The sequence below is a fragment of the Grus americana genome, chromosome 31, assembly GCF_028858705.1.
Source record: "Grus americana isolate bGruAme1 chromosome 31, bGruAme1.mat, whole genome shotgun sequence".
NCBI classification, from domain to species: domain Eukaryota; kingdom Metazoa; phylum Chordata; class Aves; order Gruiformes; family Gruidae; genus Grus; species Grus americana.
The window spans coordinates 1720729-1744064 of NC_072882.1; the positions used below are offsets into that span (position 1 = coordinate 1720729).

The window sequence follows — 23336 nt, forward strand, 5'->3', positions numbered from 1 at the left end:
GCATTGGTAGAAAAGTGAAAATCTTCAGCAGTCTGGACAGTGTGAAAGGGAGATGGAGGCAGGGCAAGAAAGGATGCAGGCAGAGATCTGGAGAAGCACAGCAGGGACGGGCCCAATTCTCCACACCTCCTGGCACTAATGGGAGACTTTCACCACCCTGAGCCCTCTCTCTGCATCCCCCCTTCCTCCTCCAGAGAGCAGGCTGCCCGACCCTCGCCCACCCAGGTCCAGGTGGCAGGTGTCTCGACGCTCCTCTCCCATGAGGCTTCCCAGATACCTGGCAGCTCCCACACACGGCCCATGAAGGCACCAAACTCCTGGTGCTGTGTGCTGATGGTACACACTGTCGTTGAATGCTAGGAGGGATCCTACCTTGCTGCAGGGACTTGCTGTTCTTTGTCAGAGGCAGCTGTCTGTGGCAGCCCCTTCATTTCCTTCTTAGGCCAGCTCCTAAGGACAGGCAAGGACAGGCCACCCTCTCCCCAGTCAGAGCCCTTGGCATAGAGGGACCATCCCAGTCCTCAGCCCCAGTGGCTACACAAAGAGCTACCCTGCCCCTTCACTACCTGCAGCCCTTTTAAAAACTACACCCAGCCCCATCCTAATAGGACACACCTGCGCTGCCCAAGCCCAGCACACACCTGTGAAGGTTTGTACTTTAATGCACAACAAAAACACCAGCCATGGAGAAGATGTTTTGAGAAATAAACTTCCCTCAGTGGTCCTCACACAGCCTTGCCAACATCTCCTTACTGAAGAAAGCCCCAAAAGGGCTGGTCGAGGGCAAGAGGGTCGTAAGGCTCTATGCTGAGCCCCTGGTCGGCTAGGCGAGCCCGCAGCCCCAGTGTGAGTGGGTCTGTGCGAGGGCCGCTGAGGGAGGTTTGAGGCCGTTTGGGGGGACACACGCCCCCCCACACCCCGCAGTGCCGCCCACTCACGCCAGGGGTCGCACTTGTGCTGCCGGAACCCGCTCGGCACCGTCCCCCCGCTGGGAAGGGGAGGAGTCAGGGAGGGGCGTGGCGCGATTTGGCCACGCCCTCTTTCCGCCCGCCCCCCCGCCGGCGCGTCTGGGCCCTGTGGGGTCACGACCCCCATGCGCTTCCATGCTCCCACACGTGTTCGCGTCACGGAGCCGCCCCACGAGAGGAGGGGAGTCGTGTGTTCCCGTTGCAAGGCACGATGGGAAACTCCGTGTACCGCCCCGTGATGCTGCGCGGACCCGTTCAGACAAAGGACCCGGACCCGCCCCCTCCGCGCAGGGCACGCCGGGAAGGTGGTGGAGAGGCCGTAGCCCACTGGACTTCAGCTCCCGGTAGGCTCTGCGCGGGGGCTTGGGGGCGGGGCCTGGTCAGAGGTCAAGGGGCGTGCCGGACGGCCGGCAGCGCGGTCTGCGGGGTGCCGTGCACAGGTAGGCCCTGGGGGCGCCGTGACGTGATATGTCGTCGCATTACGTCTTTTGGGGACTTGAGAGGCTGCGGGAGGAAGGGGGTGGTGGCGGGAGGAAGGGGGTGGTGGCGGGAGGGGCCTGCGAGGGGCAGTGCTGGGGCTGGGCGCCGGTGAGCGCGCCCTGGAGGAGGTACGGCTGGGCCTGGGCCTGGGGCCCGCGGGGGCGCAGGGCCGGGGCTGGGCGGCAGCTGGGGGCCCCTGAGCGGCTGGGCTGCACTGGGGGGCAGTTAGGGGGCAGGGCAGGGTTAGGGGAGCAGTTAGGGGGCCTGGGGGGGCACAGGGCTGTGCTTCAGGGTAGCTGGGGCCGTGGGGGTGCAGGGGACCGGGCAGAGCGGTGCTAGGGCTCTTCCTTCCCTGTTTCGGAGCCGGGGGGGGGGGGAGCCCAGGCCGCCCTCTCGCCTCCACCCCGCCCACGGGACCTCCCCCCGGGCCTGCACTGTCACCTCCCCCAGGGCTTGGGGGGCTGCTGAGCCACACTGTCACCCATCTCTCCCCTCCGCAGGCACCAGGCGATGGCAGCATGGAGGAGAGTGTGGCTGAGACGGCAGGGATGGTGACAGAGCTGATGCCAGCAGCAGAGGAGGAGGACGAAGATGATGATGACGACAACCACGACGACCTGGCAGGGCGGTTCCTGCGGCTGGAGCAAGAGCAGAACGCGCTGCTGCAGGCGCTGCCACCCTTCGGGGAGCCCGTCAGCCACGTCTACCACCCCCTCGACTACGCCTGGGAACCCCACTGCGACTTCGTGCGCCGCTATTGCCGCACTCCCAAACGCGTCCTGTTCCTCGGCATGAACCCCGGCCCCTTCGGCATGGCCCAGACTGGGGTGCGGCACTGGGGGGACCCCAGCGGGGGAGGGAAACTGAGGCACGGACAAGGCTGGGATGGGGCTGGGGGTGTTTGTAGGGTGGCTGTGCCCAGGGGACGGTGTGTGCGCACCCCGTATGCCCTTGCAGAGCCAAATTGGGGGCTGGGGGGGAAACTGAGGCACAGGACGTCCCAATCCATCCCTACAGAGCCCTAGGTGAGGGCACGGAGGCAGCTGAGTTAGCTCCAGCACTGGTTTGGGGTGCCCATTCCCAAAGGTGCCCCCAAACCCCCCTCCCAACTCCCTTTGCATGGGAAACCACACCCGGGGGGTGATCACAAGCACCCCCGATCTCCCTTCCCCTCCAACAGGTTCCCTTCGGAGAAGCCTGGCACGTGCGGGAGTGGCTGCGGGTCGTCGGGGGGGTGAAGAAGCCGCCCTCGGAGCACCCCAAGCGCCCAGTGCTGGGCCTGGCCTGCCGACGGGCAGAGGTGAGCGGCGCCCGTTTTTGGGGGCTGGTACGGACCCTCTGCCCCGATCCTCACCTCTTCTTCCGTCACTGCTTCGTCCACAATCACTGTCCCCTCCTCTTCCTCGCTTCCAGCGGTCGGAATTTGCCCCCCAACGAGTTGCCCCCCGCCCAACGGGATCAGTTGATGGGACTTTGCGACCGGGCATTGGCACGAGCCGTTGGGCTACTGGGTGTTGGGCTGGTGGTAGGCATTGGGCGTTATGCCGAGCGTCGGGCACGGCGCGCGTTGGCAACCACCGGCTTGGCTGTTCGAGTCGAGGGGTTACCCCATCCCTCGCCTCGAAATCCCCGAGCCAACCGAGGCTGGGAGGAACTGGCCAAGGCGAGACTGGGAGAACTGGGAGTGCTAGAGTTGTTGGAGAGGGACGGGGGAGCGACAGGGAGGTGAGGGGGGAGGTTTGAAGGTGGGGAGGGTGGATCTGTGCCTCAGTTTCCCCTGCTGAGAGCAAGGCTGAGGTTTGGGGGGAGGTGAATGGGTTTGTGCCTCAGTTTCCCCAGTTGGGAGCTGGTTTGGGGCACCTTTAAGAGGTGGAGGACGGATCCGTGCCTCAGTTTCCCCTACAGGACCCAGCCTGGGGTCTCATTTTGAGAGAGGGAGTGGGTCCATGCCTCAGTTTCCCCACTGAGAGCAAAGCAAGGTCCCATCACACAGGGATGGGGGAGCGATCCACCCCCCCAACCCCCTGTGCCTCAGTTTCTCCTCACTGCAGGGCAGACCCCACCCCAAGGGCTAATTCTGCGGGCAGACCCTGCCAGCAGCCTCCAGTCTTCCCAGTTTAACCAGTTTAACACTAAACAGGCCCTTGGGGGGCAGGGTGGGGGAGCACCACATCCCATGGGGGGTTGTGGCCATGACCCCACCCTGTGCCTCAGTTTGCCCTGGGTGCCCCAGGCTTGATCCCCACCAAGCTCTGGGGCTCATCACCTTTTTATTTCCCCTAAAATCTCCCCGGCTTGGGGTTTTTTTGGGGGGGGGGTTAAGCTATTTAACCCAAAGGGTCTGTGGTTCTGCTTGCTCTTGGCAGGGGAAACTGAGGCACGGGTGCGTCCCCCGGACTGGAGTGACGGTGGGTGGGGATACGAGGTGCTAAGGGGCTCCCCAGGGGGGTCTGTCGCGTGTCCCCGTGCCTCAGTTTCCCCTGCCAGCAATAAACTGCATCCTGCGGGGCCATGGCCTCCGTGTCGTCCTTTGGTTGCCCCCACCCCGTGGTTGGGGGGGGGTCACCTGAGCCTGGGGGGTGCTCTGGGTGGTACCCTGGTCCCAAGGCACACATGGATTTGGGGGTACAGCCTGGTTTGGGGGTGCAGGGTAGGGGATTTAACTAGATTTGGAGGTGCAGGTGGGGGTACACCCAGATTTGGGGGTGCACATGCGGGGTTGACCAGATGTGCGGGTATAACCCACCATGTCCCCCAAAGACTGAACCCACATGGGGTGTTTTGGGGGCATGGACACCCCCCACCGTCCCAATGCCCCCCCAAAACTGGCAGAGGTGTCTGGAGGGAGACGCTGTATCCAGTGGGGTGCAAGGGGGGGACATGGGCTGGGGGAGGGGGGACATGGGGACCTGGAGGGGGACACGGGTGTTTCAGGGGGACACACACACGGGAGGGGGTCCCTAGGGCAGCCACAGGGCTGGAAAGGGGATTTGGGGGGGGGGGGGCGTGTCTTGCCCATTTCAGCAGAGATTCTCATGGGGTTTCCCCATTTCTGGGCCAGCGAAGGGCACGGTGCCCTGGGGACCCCCCCCGGCTTGGGGGGCACCCTCTGACTACATCTCCCATGGTGAGGCCACCCACACCCCTCCCCGGTGATGCCCCACAGGACATGAAGTCCCGCAGAGGGGGGGAGGGCCTCCCCCTATGGCCTGGGGGGGGGTTGAACCCCCCTGGGCAGCACTACCACCCCCCCAAACCCCCATGGAGGGACAGCTCCTGCCCCAGGGCACCCCAACCTCAACCACTGCCCCCCCCCAAACCCCTGTCCTGGTCACCCCCCACTTCCACCCACTTCCCCCCCATTCTGGGTTCCCTGGGAACCCCCACACACCACCTCGTCCCCCCCATTTACCCCTCAGTGACAATTTTATATCCCCACGACGTTCCTGGAGCAGCCGCTGGCACTAAACCACGTTGTCACTTCCCAAACTAAAAATCCCCAATAACTCGTTTTTTACAGAAAACGCCGTCCCGCCGCTGCCGAGGGCTGGATGTCACCGCGTTTCCAGGTGATCATCGCATCGAGTGACTGGTGGGATACTGAGGAGGTTTTGGAACTGGGGGATCAGATGTTTCCTGGAGGAAGGGGAAGGTGTTGGGGAGGGGAAGGAGGGTCTTGGTCTCAGTCCCACTGATGGCATCGGTGTGTGACAGCCCCCGGGAGGGAGCGAGGCAGGGAAGGAGGAAAGGAGGCAGGGAAGGAGGAAAGGAGGCAGGGAAGGAAGAAAGGAGGCAGGGAAGGAAGAAAGGAGGGAGGGAAGGCAGGGTAGGAGGAAGGGCAGGGGGGAAGCAGGGCAGGAGGGAAGCAGGGCTGGAGGGTGTTTGCGGCTCCCACTGGGTCCTCACCTGGATCAGAGCACGGCGGTAGCAGGGGGGATGTTCTGGCACTTCTTGATGTCCAGAGTCGCAAAAAACGGGGATGGATGGGTGGGTGGGCAGATCCACTGCGTGGGTGGGGGAAGGATGGGTACCTATAGATAAATGGGTGGTTGGATGCACAGACAGATGTACAGGTGGGTCAGAGGGGCGGACGGACAGACAGTTCGGTGGACGGATGGATGGATGCACAGACGTGCGTAGATACACAGATGGGTGGGGGGACGGACGGATGGGAGTGTGGGCGGATCGTCACACGTGGATGGGGCAGCTCTGGTGGGAGGGGGGACGGGGACGGGGTGTCTCAGCGCCAGCAGCCCTGGAGCAGGGACCGAGGTCCCGTGTCCGTCTGTCCACGCGTGAGAGCACCCGCCCATGTTTCCTCAAGCTTCGCTGCCCGGGAGGACAGCTTGGGAAAGGGCATGTCCAATGGCTCTTCCTGCTGTTTCCATCTTGGATTTGGGGAGAAAAGGGGCCAAAAAGCGGCAAAAGGAGCTTTTAATCTTATTAGGGAGGTTTGAGTCCATTTGAGATGAAACGGGGGCCGGCTCAGCAGACTTCGGGCTGATCCGGAGCGGGTTCATCCTCCTCCGCCATCAAACGGGGACCGTTAACGTGGGACAGACAGAGAGAAAAATAAAGAGATGCTGAGACAGATGGGGAGAGAAAGGCTTGGGGCTTTGGGGAGGGGGTGGATGCTCCATGGGACACAGGGATAATCCGAAAGATGGAGAGATGGAAAGATAAACACCGGGAGAGATGGAAAACCAGCTAGACGGACAGACTGGAAGGACAGAGCCGCCCCAGGCTCTGCAGACACAGCGGGCTCACCTGGGTGGGTTTGGGTTAAAAAAAACACCTTTTTTTTTTTTTCTACCATTCTGGCTGTGGGAAACAGCTGGTTTATTCCCTTTTTTCCCCTCATTCCTGGGATCCCTTTGGTTTGGCAGTGCCAAAGCCCCTGGAGCCGGGGGGGTGGAGAAGGGAGCTGCATCTGCTCGGCCCCCTGCACAGCAGGTCACATTGTTTTAGTGAATTACTTTAAATAAAATTTTTAAAAAACAGAAAAAACCCAAGAAGCAGCGAGGAATTAAGGGAAACTAAAGGGTCCAGATCCATCCCTGGGAATAAACGGGCATCTCCGGCTCTCGGCCTTCTTCCTCCTCCTCCTTTTCCCCCGGTGGTGCCTGCAACCATGTGAAAAGCTCCGGGTAATTTATGGCCGTTCCCGGGAAGCCTTCGGAGGCGGCTGGTTTTTCCTGGGATATTTATAGGGATGGGGGGGCTGGAGGCTTTGCCCACTGCCACCCAAGGCCCATGGGGGGGTTATTTATGGGGTTGACTTGGTGGCTCCCCTTGGCTTGCCGTGCCTCCCCCCACCCCCGGCGGGGTGAAAATCTTGGGATCAGGATCAGGGGTAACGTCTGTGCTGTTCTGGCACCAGCCCACCGTGGGTTCTGCCGGGGGCTGGGAGCTTTTTTGGGCAGCACGGTGGGGGGTCCAAGGGGGTCATATAGGGGTGTGAGCATGGGGGGGGCTTGTAGGTACCGATTAACACCATGCAAGTGTGATGCAATAACGTGGGGTGTGAGGCTACACCCCATGAGAACCACATAGGTGCCCTGTAGGTACCATGAACACCCTTTGTACCCTCCAGGTACCCCAGGGACACCCCAAGGTATGCGGTGACGCTCAGCGAGTACCCACAGGTACCCCTAAAACACCCTGCGATACCTGTGGGCACCACAGCCCCCCCCCGTCGGCTCCCTGCCTCAGTTTCCCCTCTGCAGAGGTGGGGTCGCACCACAAGGCCGCCAGCGTTCCGGGAGGAAGGGAAGAAGAAGGGCGAAGCTAATTGAAAACGAAGGGGAAATTTTTAATCAGGGCGAATGTAATTACTGCGGCTGGAGTTGGGCCAGGGCAGCAGGTTAATGGCTCTGCGGCTTCAACTCCATCTTCCCCGCGGCTTCAGCATCAGCCTCGCCTTCCTCCCCTGCTCCCGGATGGGAATTACTGGTGAATCCTGGGAGTGAAGCCTCTTCCTTCCGTCCAGCCCTTCCTCCACCCTTCCCTCCTTCCTTCCTTCCTTCCTTCCTTCCTTCCTTCCTTCCCTCCTTCCTTCCTTCCCTCCATCCTTCCATCCCTCCCTCCCATCTCCTATGCATTCCTTCCCCTTCTTTCCCTCCATCCCATCTTCCTTCCTTCCCTCCATCCTTCCATCCCTCCATCCCTCCCTCCCATCCCCTTATCCATCCTTCCTCTCCTTCCTTCCTCTCCTTCCTTCCCTCCCTCCATCCTCCCATCTCCCTTCCTTCCTTCCTTCCCCTCTATCCATCCTTCCTTCCTTCCTTCCTTCCTTCCTTCCTTCCTTCCTTCCTTCCTTCCTTCCTTCCTTCCCCTCTATCCATCCCTTCCTCCTTCCTTCCTTCCTTCCTTCCTTCCTTCCTTCCCCTCTATCCATCCCTTCCTTCCTTCCTTCCTTCCTTCCTTCCTTCCTTCCTTCCTTCCTTCCTTCCTTCCTTCCTTCCTTCCTTCCTTCCTTCCTTCCTTCCGGCACCGATGCACTGGGCCGAACTGGGAGACACTGGGCCGAACTGGGAGGCACTGTGCTGCTCGGTGGAGCCGGTTGTGCGGAGCCGCGGGTCCGGGCCGGCTCTGCGGGGAGCAGCCGCTAGAGAGAGGCAGAGAGCTGCCGGGACGGCGGGAGCGCCGGGCACCGGGCACCGGCCCCGGGCACCGGCCCCGCACCGAGAAGGGCCCCGGAGCCGGAGCTTGGCTGCGGGACTGGGAGCTGCGGGAATGGGATGTGAGGGACTGGGAGCTGTGGGAATGGCATGGGTGGGAATGGGATGAGCAGGGTTGGGATGGGATGTGTGGGATGGGATGTGCAGGATGGGATGTGCGGGATGGGATGTGCGGGATGGGATGTGCGGGATGGGATGTGTGGGATGGGATGTGCGGGACTGGGATGTGCGGGACTGGGATGTGTGGGATGGGATGTGCGGGATGGGATGTGTGGGATGGGATGTGCGGGACTGGGATGTGCGGGACTGGGATGTGCGGGACTGGGATGTGTGGGATGGGATGTGCGGGACTGGGATGTGTGGGATGGGATGTGTGGGATGGGATGTGCGGGACTGGGATGTGCAAGATGGGATGTGCGGGACTGGGATGTGCGGGATGGGATGTGCAAGATGGGATGTGCGGGACTGGGATGTGCAGGATGGGATGTGCAGGATGGGATGTGCGGGACTGGGATGTGCAAGATGGGATGTGCAGGACTGGGATGTGCGGGATGGGATGTGCGGAATGGGATGTGTGGAACTGGGATGCTGCAGAATGGGGATGGGCAGGACTGGGATGCTGCTGGACTGGGAGCTGTGGAGTTGGGACGTGCGGGATGGGAGTTGCAGGGCTGGGATGCTGCAGAATGGGGCTGTGTGGGACCGGGCTGCTGCTGGACTGGGAGCTGTGGGGTTGGGATGTGCCGGCTGGGATGTGCAGGACTGGGATGTATAGGACGGGATGTGCAGGATGGGATGTGTGGGGTTGAGAATTCCACAGATTTGGCACCACCACGAAGGCGGGGATACCACGACCCCCCACCCCAGGCCGAGCCACGGCAGCTCCAACTCCGTGTCCCACGGGACCAGGCAGCCTTTGCACTGGAGCAGATGGGGGAACGCTCCCCCCGGCCCCCTGCAGCCCCTCACCGCTCTCCACCACCCTTCCCAGCCACATTTTGGGGCAGAAGGAGGCAAAACGTGGGATTTTCTGCCCAGCAAAGGGCTGGGGACCCGCAGGATCAGGCCGCAATTCAGTGGGATCCCCTCCCCACCGTCCCTATCCACAAACCCCTCCCCAAATTTTGGCGAGAGGTTTATTTATTCCTCTCTATATTTTATGTCTCTGTTAATTAGATAATTAATCTTTATTGGTTCCTTTTATTTTTTATTGCTCGCTGCCCGCCCCCCCTTCCCCGTGCCGTATTCACGCCTCTCCCGGTGCCTGCATCCCAGCTGCTAGGCAATATTTTTCTAATAGAGTGTTTAAAAAGGAAATGTGGATATGAAAAAAAGGGGAGAAAAAAAAATAAATAAATAAATAAAAAATAAAAACCCTCTTGGAAAAATAATTTCACTTCTGTTACCGGCTAAAATAAAGCTGGAACTGGGTAATAAAAAAAAGAAAATAGCACAATACAAGAGACAATAAAAATGTCATCTTTTCCAATAAAAAACATCTCTTTTTTTTTTTCCTCTCGCTGGCTGCTTTGCATGAGATGGGTTTTGTTCCCCCGTTCTTGACATGGCAGGAGAGAAAGGGGGAGAAGGAGCGAGCAGGAGTGCACCGGGGAAGGAAGTGTGGGAGAAGGGAAGGAAGGAGGAAGGAAAGAGGGAAAAAAGGTCTTTTAGAGGAAAACTCAGCCCTTTTAGAGGGGAAAAAAGCTCTTTTGGGGGGGGGGGGAAGGCCAGTTTAGAGGGAAAAACCTCCTGTTTTGGGGCTGGTGAGGGGCTGGCTCCCATGGAGGGGGAGTTTGGGGCTGGAAGAGGGAATTTGGGGCTGGGGAAGGGAATGTGGGGCTGGTGGAGGGAATGTGGTGCTGGGAAAAGGAGTTTGGGGATGGGGAAGGGAATTTGGGGTTTGGGAAGGGGTTTGGGGGCTGGAGGAGGGAATTTGGGGCTGGCAAAGGAGTTTGAGGCAGGAGGTGGATGCTCCATGTGCCCGTGGCTCCGGCCAAGCGGTTCTGACAGTCACAGCCACTTTGGGACAGGGATGGGGTTCAGTGTCCCAAACCCGGGGTGCCCCGGCTGCCCCCCCCCCCCCCATTACTGAGGCCTGACCGCAGGGCTTTGGGGAGAAGCAACCCCCCCCCCCCAAATCTGTCCTCACCAGGGAGGGGGATTCACATCCAGCCCCAAAACAGCCCCAAAAAAATGGCATTATTCCACCTGCCTGCAGCCAAAACCACCCCAAACCCCCACTTTTCTCCCCAAATCTCCCTCGTGGGGATACGAAAACGATATGGGAGCAAATCCTGTATCCATCACACCCGGATTTACACCCAATCGACGGAGCTGCCAACGGCTTCGACCTCGTCCTTTATGGCTGTAGGGAGACACACGAATCCTGCCGCCAGGTTTTCCACCAGGATTTATATTTTGGGGGGGGGGGGGGCAGGAACGGGGGCTGTCGGCACCTGTTTTTCTGTTTAAAGGAGAAATAATCGGGTGTAGGTGTTTGTGTTTCTGCCTGGGCCGGAGGAAAAAAGGCGACGGTGATTTATAGGAGCGATCGCACCCGTAAATCTCCCCACGGTGGGAAAGGAGACCTGGGGAGGGAGTTTTGGTGCGAAATTCCCCCTTTTTTGCCCCATTTCTGTGTCTTCTTTTATTTCTTTCATGCAAGAAAAGAAGTCAAAGCGGGGAACCCCCTCCATGGGTTCGGCCACAGGCAGTTCTGTACGTGGGGTCAGATCCAGTCCAGGTCTGCACCCCATCCTGACCCCCACCCCCCCCCCAGCAGGATCTGCCCTGATAAGGGGAGATCCTGGGTTACTGGGAGCACTGGGAGCACTGGGAGAGATGGGTGATACCTGCTGGAAGACGGGTCCCCCCCCACCCATCCAGCACCCAACCAGGGACCCTGCAGGGTGAGACACTGCTTTGGTCCCCCCAAGGTTAGAAAGTGCCAAAAAAAGGGGAAAACCAACCCAAAAATCAGCTGGAGGGGGATCGGGCCCATTTTTATTGGGGGGGTGGGGGTGTTTCTAGCGGGGGGGGGGCGGGGGAGTGGGGCCCCATTTGGGGATGGGGAAATGGGGGGGGGGGGGGGCATCGCCCTGGTACCCAGCCCGGGGGCCGGATCCCGTCCCGCAGGGAGGAGAAGGAGGAGGAGGAGGAGAAGGAGGAGGAAGAGGAGGAGGAAGAGGAGGAGGAAGGAGGCAGCTGGCGGGAGACAAAGAGCCGGCGATGGAGAAACAAAGAGGGACGGAGGGAGCGAGGCCCCAGACAAAGAGAAAGGAGGCGGCGGGAGGAGCCCGGGCGCGAAGGCTCCAACCATCCTCATCCTCATCTTCAGCCTCATCTTCAGCCTCATCTTCAGCCTCAGCCGCCGCACACGGGGGCAAATCCCGCGGGAAGGGGCAGAGCGGGCTCAGAAACACCCCCGGGAGCCGCCACCCCCCGCTCTGTTCCCGTTAATTTTAGTTTCCTTTTTCCCCCCATCGCCTTTTTATAAATATCGGAATCATGTCTATAGCTGAATTTTTTACATCTGAATTTTAATATCTGAATATTTTTAGATCTGTTTTTTCAAATATCTGAACACTATCTGATTTTTTTGTCTGAATAATTTTATATCTGGATATTTTTATAGCTGATTTTTTTCACTATCTGAACATTTCCTATCCGAATATTTTTATATCTCTTTTTTTTGTATCTGATTTTTTTATATCTGAATTTGTAATATCTGAATTTTTTACGTCTGAGTATTTTTCTGTCTGAATATTTTTATCTTAATATTTTATATCTGCATTTTTAAATATCTGAATAGTTTTCTATCTTAATGGTTTCCTATTTTAATGTTTTTTCTCTTAATATTTTTAATATCTGAATAGTTTTAACATCTGAATATTTTTAATATCTGAATATTTTATGTGTTAATATTTTTATCTCTGAATATTTTTTATCTCTGATTTTTTTACCTCTGATTTTTTTAATCTTTTTTTTAATATCTGAAGATTTTTTTTCCTACCTAAACACTTTTCTGAACCCTTTTCTATACCCCAATCTATTTTTTTTTTCCTTATATCTGAATAATTAAGTCATCTGGATTCCTATGATTTCCCAACCCCAATGATAAATCGTCATTCCAGGACTGAGCCAGTTGGCAGATCTTTACCTCCGCGCTCTCATTAATCACCCTGCCACCAGATTCATGCTTTATGCTAATGTCGGCAGACTTATTGACTCGGGGTTAGTCAATGACCGGGTCATGCCTGGCCCCGGGCCAGCCGGGGGTGAAAAGGGCAGGGGGTGAAAGGCAGAGGATGGATCTTCGAGAAAATACCTTGAATTTTAGAATAATCATTTGAGTATTTTTTTTTTTTAATAACTAACTCACAAGAGGGGCTGGATGGCATCGCGTCGGCGCGGGTACCGAACCGTGCAATAGTGCGGTTCGGTACCCGCGCCGATGCGATGCTGTCTGGCTCCTCCTGCATCCCTCAGCATCAAGCACCATCTCCTGGAGTCATGGGATTTTCTGTTTTCTCGCCTCATTTCCAACTCTAGAATGAATGCAAGCCTAAAACAGCCCCAGATGGCCTCAAAATGTGCATCCAGATGTTTAACCCCTGTAAATAGTGCTATTTATTCTTTTATTATTAATTTTACTATTAATTTATTCTTATTATTTCAATTCCTATTCCTATTTCTTATTCACATTATTATATGTAACCCATCCCCTCCTGCCTTCCTCAGCATCAAGTGCCAGCTCCTGGAGTCATGGGATTTCCCGTTTTTCTCACCTCATTGCCAGCCCTATAAAGAGAACTCTTTTGGGAGGGATTAAAAATGATGGTTTTTTTTCTCCCCAGGCCTTGGTTATATAAGGGGTTTTGCACCTACAGATAAATAGGGGACACATCTACAGGGATGTTCCTATGTGCATCCGTAGGATTGTGGGGGTAAGACTATAGATCTAGCTATAAGCACCCAATATACTGATCCCTGTGCATCACAGAGCAGCAGGACAGTATATGGGTCTGTACACCCAACTTTGTGCATCACTAGCTATAGAAGTGTATGTATACGTGTGTGTGTATATATGCACCCCATGTATCCAGCTCTGCACACATCCTTATAGGAACAGGACAGTATATATGCCTATACGTGCCCCATAGACTCTGCCCTACACGTGTCATTATAACAGCAGGACCGTATACATCTATGGGGGGAGGACTGTATGCGCTTCTATAGGCACCCCATAGGTCCTGCCCTGTGTGTATAGGGGCAGTAGGGCCCTATAGGTGCCTGTGCGGTGCCGGCACCCAGCTGCGTGTCCCTCTATACGTGTCTATAGGGGTTGGAGGTGCTGCCTGGGCTGGGGGGGCTCAGCCTGGTGCCGGGGGGGGGGGTGGGGGGAGCGGTTTACCCAGCCCCGGGGGCTCAGCCCGGGCCGGGAGGGGCCTCAGACCGGGGGGGTCCGTGGGGGGATCCTGGAGGGGCTCTGACGAGGGGGCTCAGGGGCTCGGGGGGCTCCGTGGGAGGAAGGTCTCGGGGGGTTCCCACGGAGGGTCCCGCTCGGGGGTCCCGGGAGGAGCCTCGGGGCGCGAACTGCGGGGTTGGGGCGGGGAAAAAAAGGCAGAAAAGGCAAAATCTCCCCCCCGGGGCAGGGCTGGGGGCGGTGCCGGGGGCGGTGCGGGCCGGGGCGGCCTCGACGGGACGGGCCCCGGGGGCGGCCGCGGGTTCGGGTCGGGCGGAGCGGGCGGTGCGGGACGGGGCTGCTGCACCGCCCGGCCCGGTCCCCCCGGGACGGGACCCGGGACCCCCCCGGGATGGGACACCCCCCGGGACGGGACACCCCCCCCCCCCCGAGCTCCCCCTGCCCCCCCCTCCCCCGGGACGGAAACTCCCGGGACGGGACCCCCCCCGGGACCCTCCGAGAGGAGACCCCCCCTGAGCTCCCCCGGGACCCCCCCGGGCTCCCACGGCCCGTCCGCCCCGTCGGAGAGCTGCGCCCGGAGCGGCAGGTAAGCGGGGTCCGGCCCCCCGGGCCCCTTTTCTTTCTCTTTCCTTTTTCCTCTTCCTTTTTCTTCCTTTTTCTTTCCCTTTTTCCGTCTCTTTTTTCCGTTTTTATTTCTTTCTTTCTTTTAATTTCCCTTTTGCTTACTTCTTCTTTCTCTTTTCTTACTTTTTCTTTCCCTTGTCCTACTTTTCCTTTCCCTTTTCTTACTTTTTTTTCCCTTTCTCCCTTTTCCTGCCTTCCTGCCTTCCTGCCTTCCTCCCTCTTTCATTCTTCCTCCCCCCCGCCCAGGGAAGCAGCAAACTTTGCCCAGCCCCCATCCCTCCACCTCTTCTCTATTTTTGGGGTGCTCCCCCTCTGCCCTCCCCCCAGAGCTGCGGGGGGGGGGGGGGTGGAGGCGCTCCCACTTGGGGGTATTTGGGGCAGGGGGGATCCCCAAATGAGACCCTCTTTCACCAGCCCCTCTCACTAAGAAAAGAGCCCCCAGCCCAATTTTGGGCTGAAAAAGCAAGGATTCAGTTAAAAAATAAGTAAAGGCTCCACCACGCTCCAGTATTCAAATCACGTAGCCCCGAGCCCAGCATTCCCGCTTCCAAGAAATATTAATCTAAATTACTATTAATAAGGGACAGCTACAAGTTAATTGGCATTAAAATAATTCATTTCAATTTGTTAATATTAAATGAGCAGATAGCGCCTTCGTTCCGGACGCGCTTGCGAAGCTGGGGCGGGGGGGGGTTGTCCTGGCTGTGGGACCCCTAAAACACTCGTGGGAATTCCCGATGCCAGAGCAGTGCTGGGCACAGGATCCTGCTTTTCCCTTTCTATTTTTCCCCTCCTTTTTCCCCCCTCTTTTTTTTTTTTTTTCTAGCTTTCCCAGGAAAACATCCCCACTTCCACCAAGAACTGAGGACTCTGCTCCCACCCCACGCAATCCCCCCCCCGATAAAGCCTCACCGTCCGCTCCAGCCCCTATTAAAATATTTACACCCTTGTATCCCGCTATTGATTTTATGGAAAACCGCTCCGCCGCTGGAATTCATTAGGTTTGAGTTACCCTGCTCCTCGGCTGGGTAAAAAGCCCTCTCGTCTCCCATCTGTTTGCATCCCGCGGAGCTAAACAGAGAAAAAAAAAAAAAAAAAAGGCAATTTGATTAATATTTACAGGGCTCCGGCGCCTGCATCTGCGTAGCAGCTTGTTCTGGGTGCGGATGGGGCCAAGTCAGTGGGAAAAGAAGGGAAAAAAGTGGGAAAAAGGGGTTTTTTTAATGCATCATCAGGGATTGGGAGTTCATATTTTTTAAGAGGTGTTGGTGGGGGGGACGGTGGTTTCACTCTGAGCCTGAGCATCCCCTTTCTGATGGAAAAAAGTCTTGGGTTGGGGGTGTGGTGCTGATCCCACTCTTTTTTGGGGATAGGAAGGGGGAAGGCAGGAGGATGGGAAGGTTGGGAGCACAGGGGAGGGGGGGTGAGATGGTCTTTTCAGCTCGTTTTCAGCCGGATCAGCTCCTGGATCGGGGGGGGGGGGTGGGGGTGGGGGGAGGAATGAGCCACAGGCAGGGCTGGGGAGGGAAAAGAGCCCAAAATAACCAGTTTCCCCAAGAGGGGACGTTCCCAAGTCCACCCAGTTCAGCCCAGTACGCAGCCTCTGGCAGGACCGATGCCCTCCCCGGGGGGAGCAAGGTGAGTGCTGCCTGTAGGGACACACGGGTGCGGGGGGGGTTCTGCGGGTGATAGCAGCTGCTCACACCTCCGGGGGCCACCCAAGGGTGCTGGGCCGGGGTGGGGGGCTGCCTCTGCGCTGCCACCAAGCTTCCCCCCGCACCCCCAAAATGCAGCTGCATCAACAAAATGCAATTGCATCTTCGCAGTGCAATCACAGTCCCCGGCTTGCATTTGCACACACACACACACGCCCCCCAGCTTACAATCGCATTCCCCAAATTGCTGTTGCATCCCCCAGATTGCACTTGCGTCCTCCAAATTGCATCCCCAGATTGCAAATGCATCCCCGGATTGCAGTTGCATCCCCCAAATTGCAGCTACATCCCCCAAATTGCAATCTGGGGTTGCTCTAACCCCCAGCAATGCTCTGCTGTGGGGTCTACTGATGCATTTCCCTCTGCTCGTGCCGAGGCCAGGGGCTGCGAGGGTGGGAAGGGGATGGGGTTTTGCTTCTCCCTATGTGGTCCTGGCACCACCGCACCTGGCGTGGGCTGGGCTGTGGCTCCCCAAAGGGAAATCATCGCCTCGACGGGAGCTGAGAGCCGAGCGACCGAGGAGGAGATGACCGCGGAGGCTGCAGGGGCTGAGATCAGAGGCAAAAAGAGCCAGGCGTACAGCGAGGGCAGGGGTTTGGCTGCTGGAGGACAGGTCAGAGCATCCCTCTGCCTCGTCGGAGCATCCCTCCACCCCATCAGAGCATCCCTCCACCTCGTTGGTGCATCCCTCTGCCGCATCCCGATCGAGGGCCTGGGTGGGAGATGCCAGAATTGGGGAGGCAATGTGGGACAGGGGGAGCCGCCATGCACCCCCTCTGCAAAGCAGGTTTTTAGGGAGTAACAGCTAGAACATAACTCAGCAACACGGCAGCAGGTGTCAGAAAACAACTTTTCCACTAAATACAACCCAAAATATCTCACCCAAGGCTCCAACACCCCTCCAAATGGCAGCACCCCAGCCCCAGCCCCACAGATGGGGTTGCACCCTCACTGGAGCAAATTCCCTCCCCTGCAAATGGTCCATGGGGTGGGGCGGGGGGCGCAAACCCTCTGTGGTGAGGTCTGGGGTGCCCTCTTGCCCCCTGAAATCATCACAGCCGAGCTCCCAGCGTGAGTTACAGCAGCGCTTTCCCGATCGCTCCCCTCCTGCCTTTGCATAACTCACGGCGCTTGGCACCGGGCTCTTTAGGAGAAGGATGCTCCGGTCAGCCGCAATAATAAATAGATAAATAAACCCCTGGAAAGTCTCCGGCTGGCCGCTTAAATACATTTTATGGGGTGATTAGAACAAGAGCCGTCCGTTTGAGTGGTTTATTTGTAGCCTCGCTTTGCACCGGTGAAGGTGTTGGAAGCATTTCCCAACCTTGTTCAGTGTTAAAGGATCGATGGGCACTGCAGCCCCCAGCAAATATCACCTTTCCCACCCAAATCTCAGGTTTTTTTGCTTTCTAAGCCTGGGACCCATCAGGGAGGAAAGCAAGAACATTTTGGGGGCTGAGGGTGTAAAATAAATGAACATACTCCCCCCCCTGCTGAAAAAATATCTGTTGCAAATAGACATTTTTCACCTATAACCAGTTAAGTTTAGAATGCAAAAATTGCACCAGCCCACCCCAAAGTGTTTTCTTCTCCCAGAGAGGATGGTTTGGGGGGTTCGAGGCAAACACATGTCCCCCCGGAGCCATCCACCTCCCCAGTGCGGCTCCATTACCCCTAAACCATCCTCGACAAATGGGTCCCCCGCCGGGAGCATCTCCCTGCCCGCGCCACCCGAACAGCTTCCAGCCGCCTGTTCCTCCCTCCCAACAGCTCTTCCAGCGCCGAAGTCATGCCTAATGTTTCGCTTAATTTTTCCCCGCTGCAGCATCAGCCTCTGCTCCTCTTGCTCTTCCCATTTGCTAATGAGTGTAACGAGTTGCCGGCCTCGTCATAACAACCTTTGCTATATTAGCGGGTTCCGCTCTGCCAGCTTCCCTCAAATCGTAGCATCCTCACTTTTCCCAGCAAAACCAGGCTTTAACGAGCTTCCAGCCATGGTTATATAGGACCACCTGCATTTTGGTGGTGTTTTTTCTCCTTGCTGGAGGGAAGATGAGGGTAGACCATGGCCATCTCCACCAACAAAGTCCACCTGGAAGGCCGTGGCCCTTTGCATGAGGGACCTTTTTGATCGCTTTGCTCCAATGTCCTTAAGGGCTGACCATCATGTTTGGGCACCAAATAAAAAGCTCTTGTGACCTTCAGACCTTGAAGTCTGAGCCCCATACCCTTGAGAGCAAGGAATGAGTCCCTCACGGTGTGGTGGGACAATGTCACTACCATTGGGTGGCCTCAGGAGACCTCTCACCTTGACTTTGACGTTGAGTTGGGACCCAACTCAATGACTGGGTTGGGCCACCACTCTGCCAGACCCAGCCCAGGTCACTTGAATGGGAGAAGTCCCAATTTTTCTTCCGAGCTTGAGTTATGGTGATAGAAATGCTAAAACAGTGTTGCCCGAAGGAGGACTTGGGGCTGAAGGCGGCAGGGCAAGCACAGGGCTCTGGGGATGAACCACCCTGGGGCAGCCCTGAGGTTTGGCTACCCTGGAGCATGAAACTGTGCTGCCAAAATTTACCCTTTCTTAAGGATTTTGACCATCTCGTTTAACGAGTTTCATTAGGCACCAACCCCGTGCTAAACCCAGGCTCTTTCCCAACTCCCCGCGTTTCTTTATTGCTTTTCTTTATCTTTATTTCTTTACTGGAGGCATGTGGAGGAGCCATGTGCCGGCGGTGATCCAAACCCGCTCCCAGCGGCGCCCGGGAAAGATGCGGTTAAACTCCTGCCAGAGTTCAGGGGGATGCAAAGAGGCGGTTGCAGGGCAACGGTGAAGAGAAGGAGCCATAAATTCCCGGTATTTACCCAGGGCTGCATGGCCATGATGCATTTTGCACAGGGCGAGAATATCTCCTTTGTGCTCCTGGGGCCGCCCGGCGCGGGCTCGGCTCCCTCCGGGGCTCTTTGTCAGCTCCATCTTTCTCTCTTTGCCTTATTTATTTGTTTGGCATCGGAAAGGGCGGCCGGCGGGACTGGGAATTGTCTGGATCCAGTGGCTCCTTGCATCCCGTCCTGCCTCCCCACGGCGGTGGTGTGGGGAGCCAGGTCTCAGGGTGTTGGAGAGGGTTTGGGGCTGGTTTTGGTCGTTTTGCATCCCTCTCTTCCTATTTCCGAGGTTCAGGAATACACCCAAATGGAAGATTTCCATGCACACGCTGCCACAGTACTGGCTAGGGAAGAGGGAGGGTGGGGGCAGGCTCTTGCAGGGCTTAAAAATGAACAAACACCTCCAAAAAAATAAAAATCAGAAGGGAAAATCAGGTGGCACCAGTCACCCTGCACCTGCAGAGCTGGGTCTGCTGGAGCTGGTGATGCTGACAGCCCCACAGCAAGACAGCAAGTCCCCAGCGCTCAGACCCACACGTGGCATTTTATGGTCCACTGAAAAAAAACAAGGGGAGGGCTTTCCCTGTCGGGATGCTCCTCTCCCGTTTATTTCCCAGGGGAAAGTTGAACCCACCAGTGTCAGGGTGACATTTCCCACCTCTACTTTTCCCATTTCACCCCCTCGTGTCCTCAAACCGAAACAGGGCTCAGCAGCACAGACAGCGACTCCTGAAAACACCCATCCTGGCTTCAGAATTTATGAACGTTGTTTATCAGGGGAGTGAAATTTCCAGCTGGGGCTGCTCGTTCAGGGCTAAAAAGCTCCTTAAGGAAAGATGGTCACACATTTGGGATCAAGGATGCAGCGCTTGTGCCCGATCACTTGCTGGTACAAGCAAGAAGTGCCGGGATAAGTGTGTGGAGGGCTCTCTGTGCCTCCTCCTCCCCAATTTCCACCCACTTTTTCATTTTTATATTGTTTTCCAAAGGGAATTCCCAAGCTGAACTGTTTCCCGTAGGATTTCCCCCATCCAGCATGGCTCGGGATGGCTCCACCCCTCCCCATTCCCAAAGGGATGCTGAGAAACCGGTACCCACACTGCAGCAGCATCACCTCGACGGTACATTTGGTACCTCCGGGCTCATGGGGACACTCAGGGGAGATATTTGCCCCCCGACCGAGCGATTTACAGAGCATCCCGCATTAGGGGGAGCTCTGACCCATAATCATCCTTCCAACCGGGTAGGAAACCTTAAGGAAACAAGTCGAGCGTAGTCAGAGCACCGGTGCCGGAGGCAGGAGGCCGTGGATCAGTGTATTTATGGCTGCAGGCAGTCCATTCATCTGCAAAAGCCTTATAAAGAATCCCTTGCAATCACCTACAAGCAGCGTTGCTTGTTAATGGGTATTAGCTCTGACCTCTAGATTTATGTCCCGCTCCCCGCAGGATTGCCGAGCCTTTGCCAACCGGGGCAGGGAGATACGGAGAGCTGGGGCCAGGCATCGGTGGCAGCTGGGAATCGCTGCCCGGGGCAGATCAGGATGCTCAGGTCTCCTCTGCGGCAGCTCCAGCCCGGTTGAGGTGGGGGAGCTCCTGGCTTTGGGGCTGGGTGAGATTTACGCCTCCCTTAACGTCATGAATTTTGTCTGAGCAGCGGGAGATGGGGATGGAGAGATGGAGTGAGGCAGGGATGGAGGGGTGGAGGGATGGATGGAGGGACAGATGGAGGGATGGATGGGAGGGAAGGAGGGACGGAGGGATGGAGAAGCCACTGTTCACCTTTCTCCATGGGATGCTGGAGGAAGAGCATCCCATGAGCAACATCATCCAGTGAGGAGCCCCGGTGGGTTCCCATGGGTGGAGAGTTTAGGGGTTTCCCCCAGCTCCTAGGCTGCCCCATTCCTGGTCCTCTTGTCACAAAGCACCCCACTCCCACCCATGGGGACTCACGGGTCCCCCATCATCCCCAGGGGCAGCTCACCAGGGGAGCCCGGCTGGGTGCTCGCGCCAGCACCCATGGGAGCACATCCCAAGGACGGGCATTTGGGAGAGAGATTTTACCGAACGAGGCGGGAGGGGAGGAGGACGCTGAATACAAGTTCTGCTGCACGGGCCATTGCTCAGGGCCGGCATCTGCCCGGCGGAGGGAAAGCAAATTGCAAAGCAGCAGCAGAAAAAAAAAAGTATACCGCAGTCTTCTCATCTGTCCATTTACGGAGCAAACCGACTCCCGGCATATTAATATCAGCCAGCCTGGGAAGAGGAAAGGGAACATCTTGATCTTTTCCATTAGGTGATACCTTGTCCTCTCTCTCTTTTATGGCTCACGACTGGTTTGCTCCTCTCCGCAATTCCCTCCTTTGTTCAGCTCCGCGTGCAGGAAAAGCCACTGAAGCATCTCGAAATATAATTAGAAATCTAAATATGACATCGCTGTTACACTCCGAGACCTGGCACCATAAAACACCCGGGCTGTGATTTGTAAAAGCCGTAGCGAGTCGGCCGGAGCAGTATATACACCCGAGCATCCCGACGGATGAAGTTCATGATCGCTTAAAGATTACCCATGAGTTTTCAATTACCTCCTATTAATGTATTTACTCTCTGTATCTTTTATCAAGCTAAAAGTTGTTTTATTTTGTACATGGGGATGGCTTCAGTTTCCTAAATGGCACATATTTCAATATTAAAGCCGCTTACTATCATCGCGGGCATGAGCGATGCCTCTGGGGAGCAGAGCCGGCTGCGTCTCCATCCTCTCCCAGAGTTTAATTAAGTGGCTTCTCCCAGAGTCGGACGTTAGGGATGGTCAGTGCAGATGCCGGTGAGGGATGGACTTTTCCGGAGCCAGGTGGGATTCAGATCCAGGCAAAGCGGACCTGTTGTCCTGCTTGTCCTCATTGGGAAGATGCTGGGATGGGCAGCGGAGCTGGGGGGATGCCTCCTTCCCTCGCCAGCAGTCAATTCCCTGCCTCAGTTTCCCTCGGGCAATCTCCTTCCTCAGGAGTGAGCCCTGCTTGGGCACAGCACATGTGAACGCTGGGGTCCTCTGCTTTGAACTGAATTAAGCTGAACTCCTCCTAAAGTGGAGGTGTCTGTGTTCAGTCCTCCCCCCGTCCTGCCCAGAGAGGTCGTGGGTGAGGGGAGAAGGTCCTCGGAGGTCTCCAGAGGTGCTTCCATGGCTCTCGCAGCCCAGGACACTCCCCTGCGCCATCCTTGGATCCATTTACATCATTCCCATGATGAATCTCATGATTTCTCCCAAAAACTGTGAATTTTCAATTACCTCCTTCTTGTGCATGATGCAACTCCTGCACAAGAACTTCCCCCCACCATTAGAACCTCCTGGTTTTGAGCTGAAACCTGGCAATTTCACACACATCAGCACGACCTAGGGACCAGACCAGCCCCAAAAATCACCTCCCACCCTCTCCCTGCTCAAAGGGAAGGTCCCAAAGAGGGATTTTCCACCACCACCCCAACCCAAATCTTGACACTGAGTCACTGGTGGCCGTACAGATATTTTTGGGACAATTCTCCAAAGAAAGGGGCCAAGGACCACATGTGGTTGGCAGCGATGCACGGAGCCGTTGGAAAATGTGTTGAAAGGCCAGAATGATTCTGGTGCAAATTTCCTGGAGAAAGAGAGAATATCTGGAACTGGGCCAGGAGTGGTTTCCATTTCCAACCATGGGAGGTGGTTCTCCATGTCCCCTTCCCATTGGGTTTCTTCTTCAGGATTTAGTTCACAAATCAGTGACTCTCTTTTTTTTTTTTTCTGGGTTTGCTCCATTTCATTATTTTTTGAAGCCAGCTCAAAATGTAGAGGTCAAGAGCTGCTTGACCTCCGCAGGGAATGGTGACCCAACCATCATGCCCAAGGTGACCTTCAGGAGAGGTTTATTTTGGGGCTCAGCGGGGCAGTCGGGCATTGCCTGGGAGCTGCATGATGCTTTTCTCGAGCCAGCTGGGAAAAAAAAAATTGCCTTTCTTTGGGCACTGCAAGAAACAAAGAGATGTTTCCTCCAGGACATAGCATGTTGTCCCATCCCCTTCTTCCCTGGCCAGGAAACTGCTGAGTTCTGCCGTGCTTCTGCTGCACTCATCCGTTGGCCAAGTCATCTGTTGGCCAAGTCTTCATGGAGGTCTCTATGTTGACGCCACAGTGCAGGTGTATAGGTAGGTGCCTACGTAGGTGCCAGGCTCCTCGTAGAGTCCATAGGGACTTAGCCAAGCTGTTGACTTCGTTAGTGGTCAGAAGACTCCAGCACCATTGGAGATGCCCCAGAGCTTCAAACATCTACAGAAGGCTGGCAGATGTGAGGTGCTGACGGCAAGCAGCTGGGAGAGCCAGGAGGGTGCTAGCAGCATCTTGGATGGTGCTGGGCACCCTGTGTGGCACCGACACGGACTCCAGCGTGTCTGGGGACATCATTGTCCAAGGCAGGCTGGCTTGGAGATTAATTCCTTCCCTGCAATGGCCCCAGGCTCATCTGATCCGTGGCATCTAACTGAATGAGCCATGGGTTGTTTGGGGTTTTTTTCTAGGTGCTGAT

At 56.6% G+C, this 23336-nt stretch overlaps 1 protein-coding gene across 3 annotated transcripts; it reads left to right on the forward strand.

Annotated features, from left to right (window-relative positions):
• The first annotated feature begins 1257 nt into the window (after positions 1-1257).
• On the forward strand, positions 1258-7637 carry SMUG1 (single-strand-selective monofunctional uracil-DNA glycosylase 1). 3 transcript variants are annotated; one of them, XM_054807350.1, is made up of 6 exons: positions 1258-1312; positions 1949-2275; positions 2629-2748; positions 4969-5017; positions 7042-7062; positions 7175-7637. In XM_054807350.1, the coding sequence occupies exons 2-6, from the start codon at positions 1967-1969 to the stop codon at positions 7237-7239; spliced, it is 564 nt and encodes a 187-aa protein (XP_054663325.1). In that variant the 5' UTR covers positions 1258-1312; positions 1949-1966; the 3' UTR covers positions 7240-7637. The 3 variants fall into 3 exon arrangements, with proteins under 3 accessions (XP_054663325.1, XP_054663323.1, XP_054663324.1); XM_054807348.1 differs by lacking the exons at positions 4969-5017; positions 7042-7062; positions 7175-7637 and having other exon boundaries at positions 1266-1312; positions 2629-3950; XM_054807349.1 differs by lacking the exons at positions 1258-1312; positions 4969-5017; positions 7042-7062; positions 7175-7637 and adding an exon at positions 1346-1408 and having other exon boundaries at positions 2629-3950.
• Positions 7638-23336: the final 15699 nt, after the last annotated feature.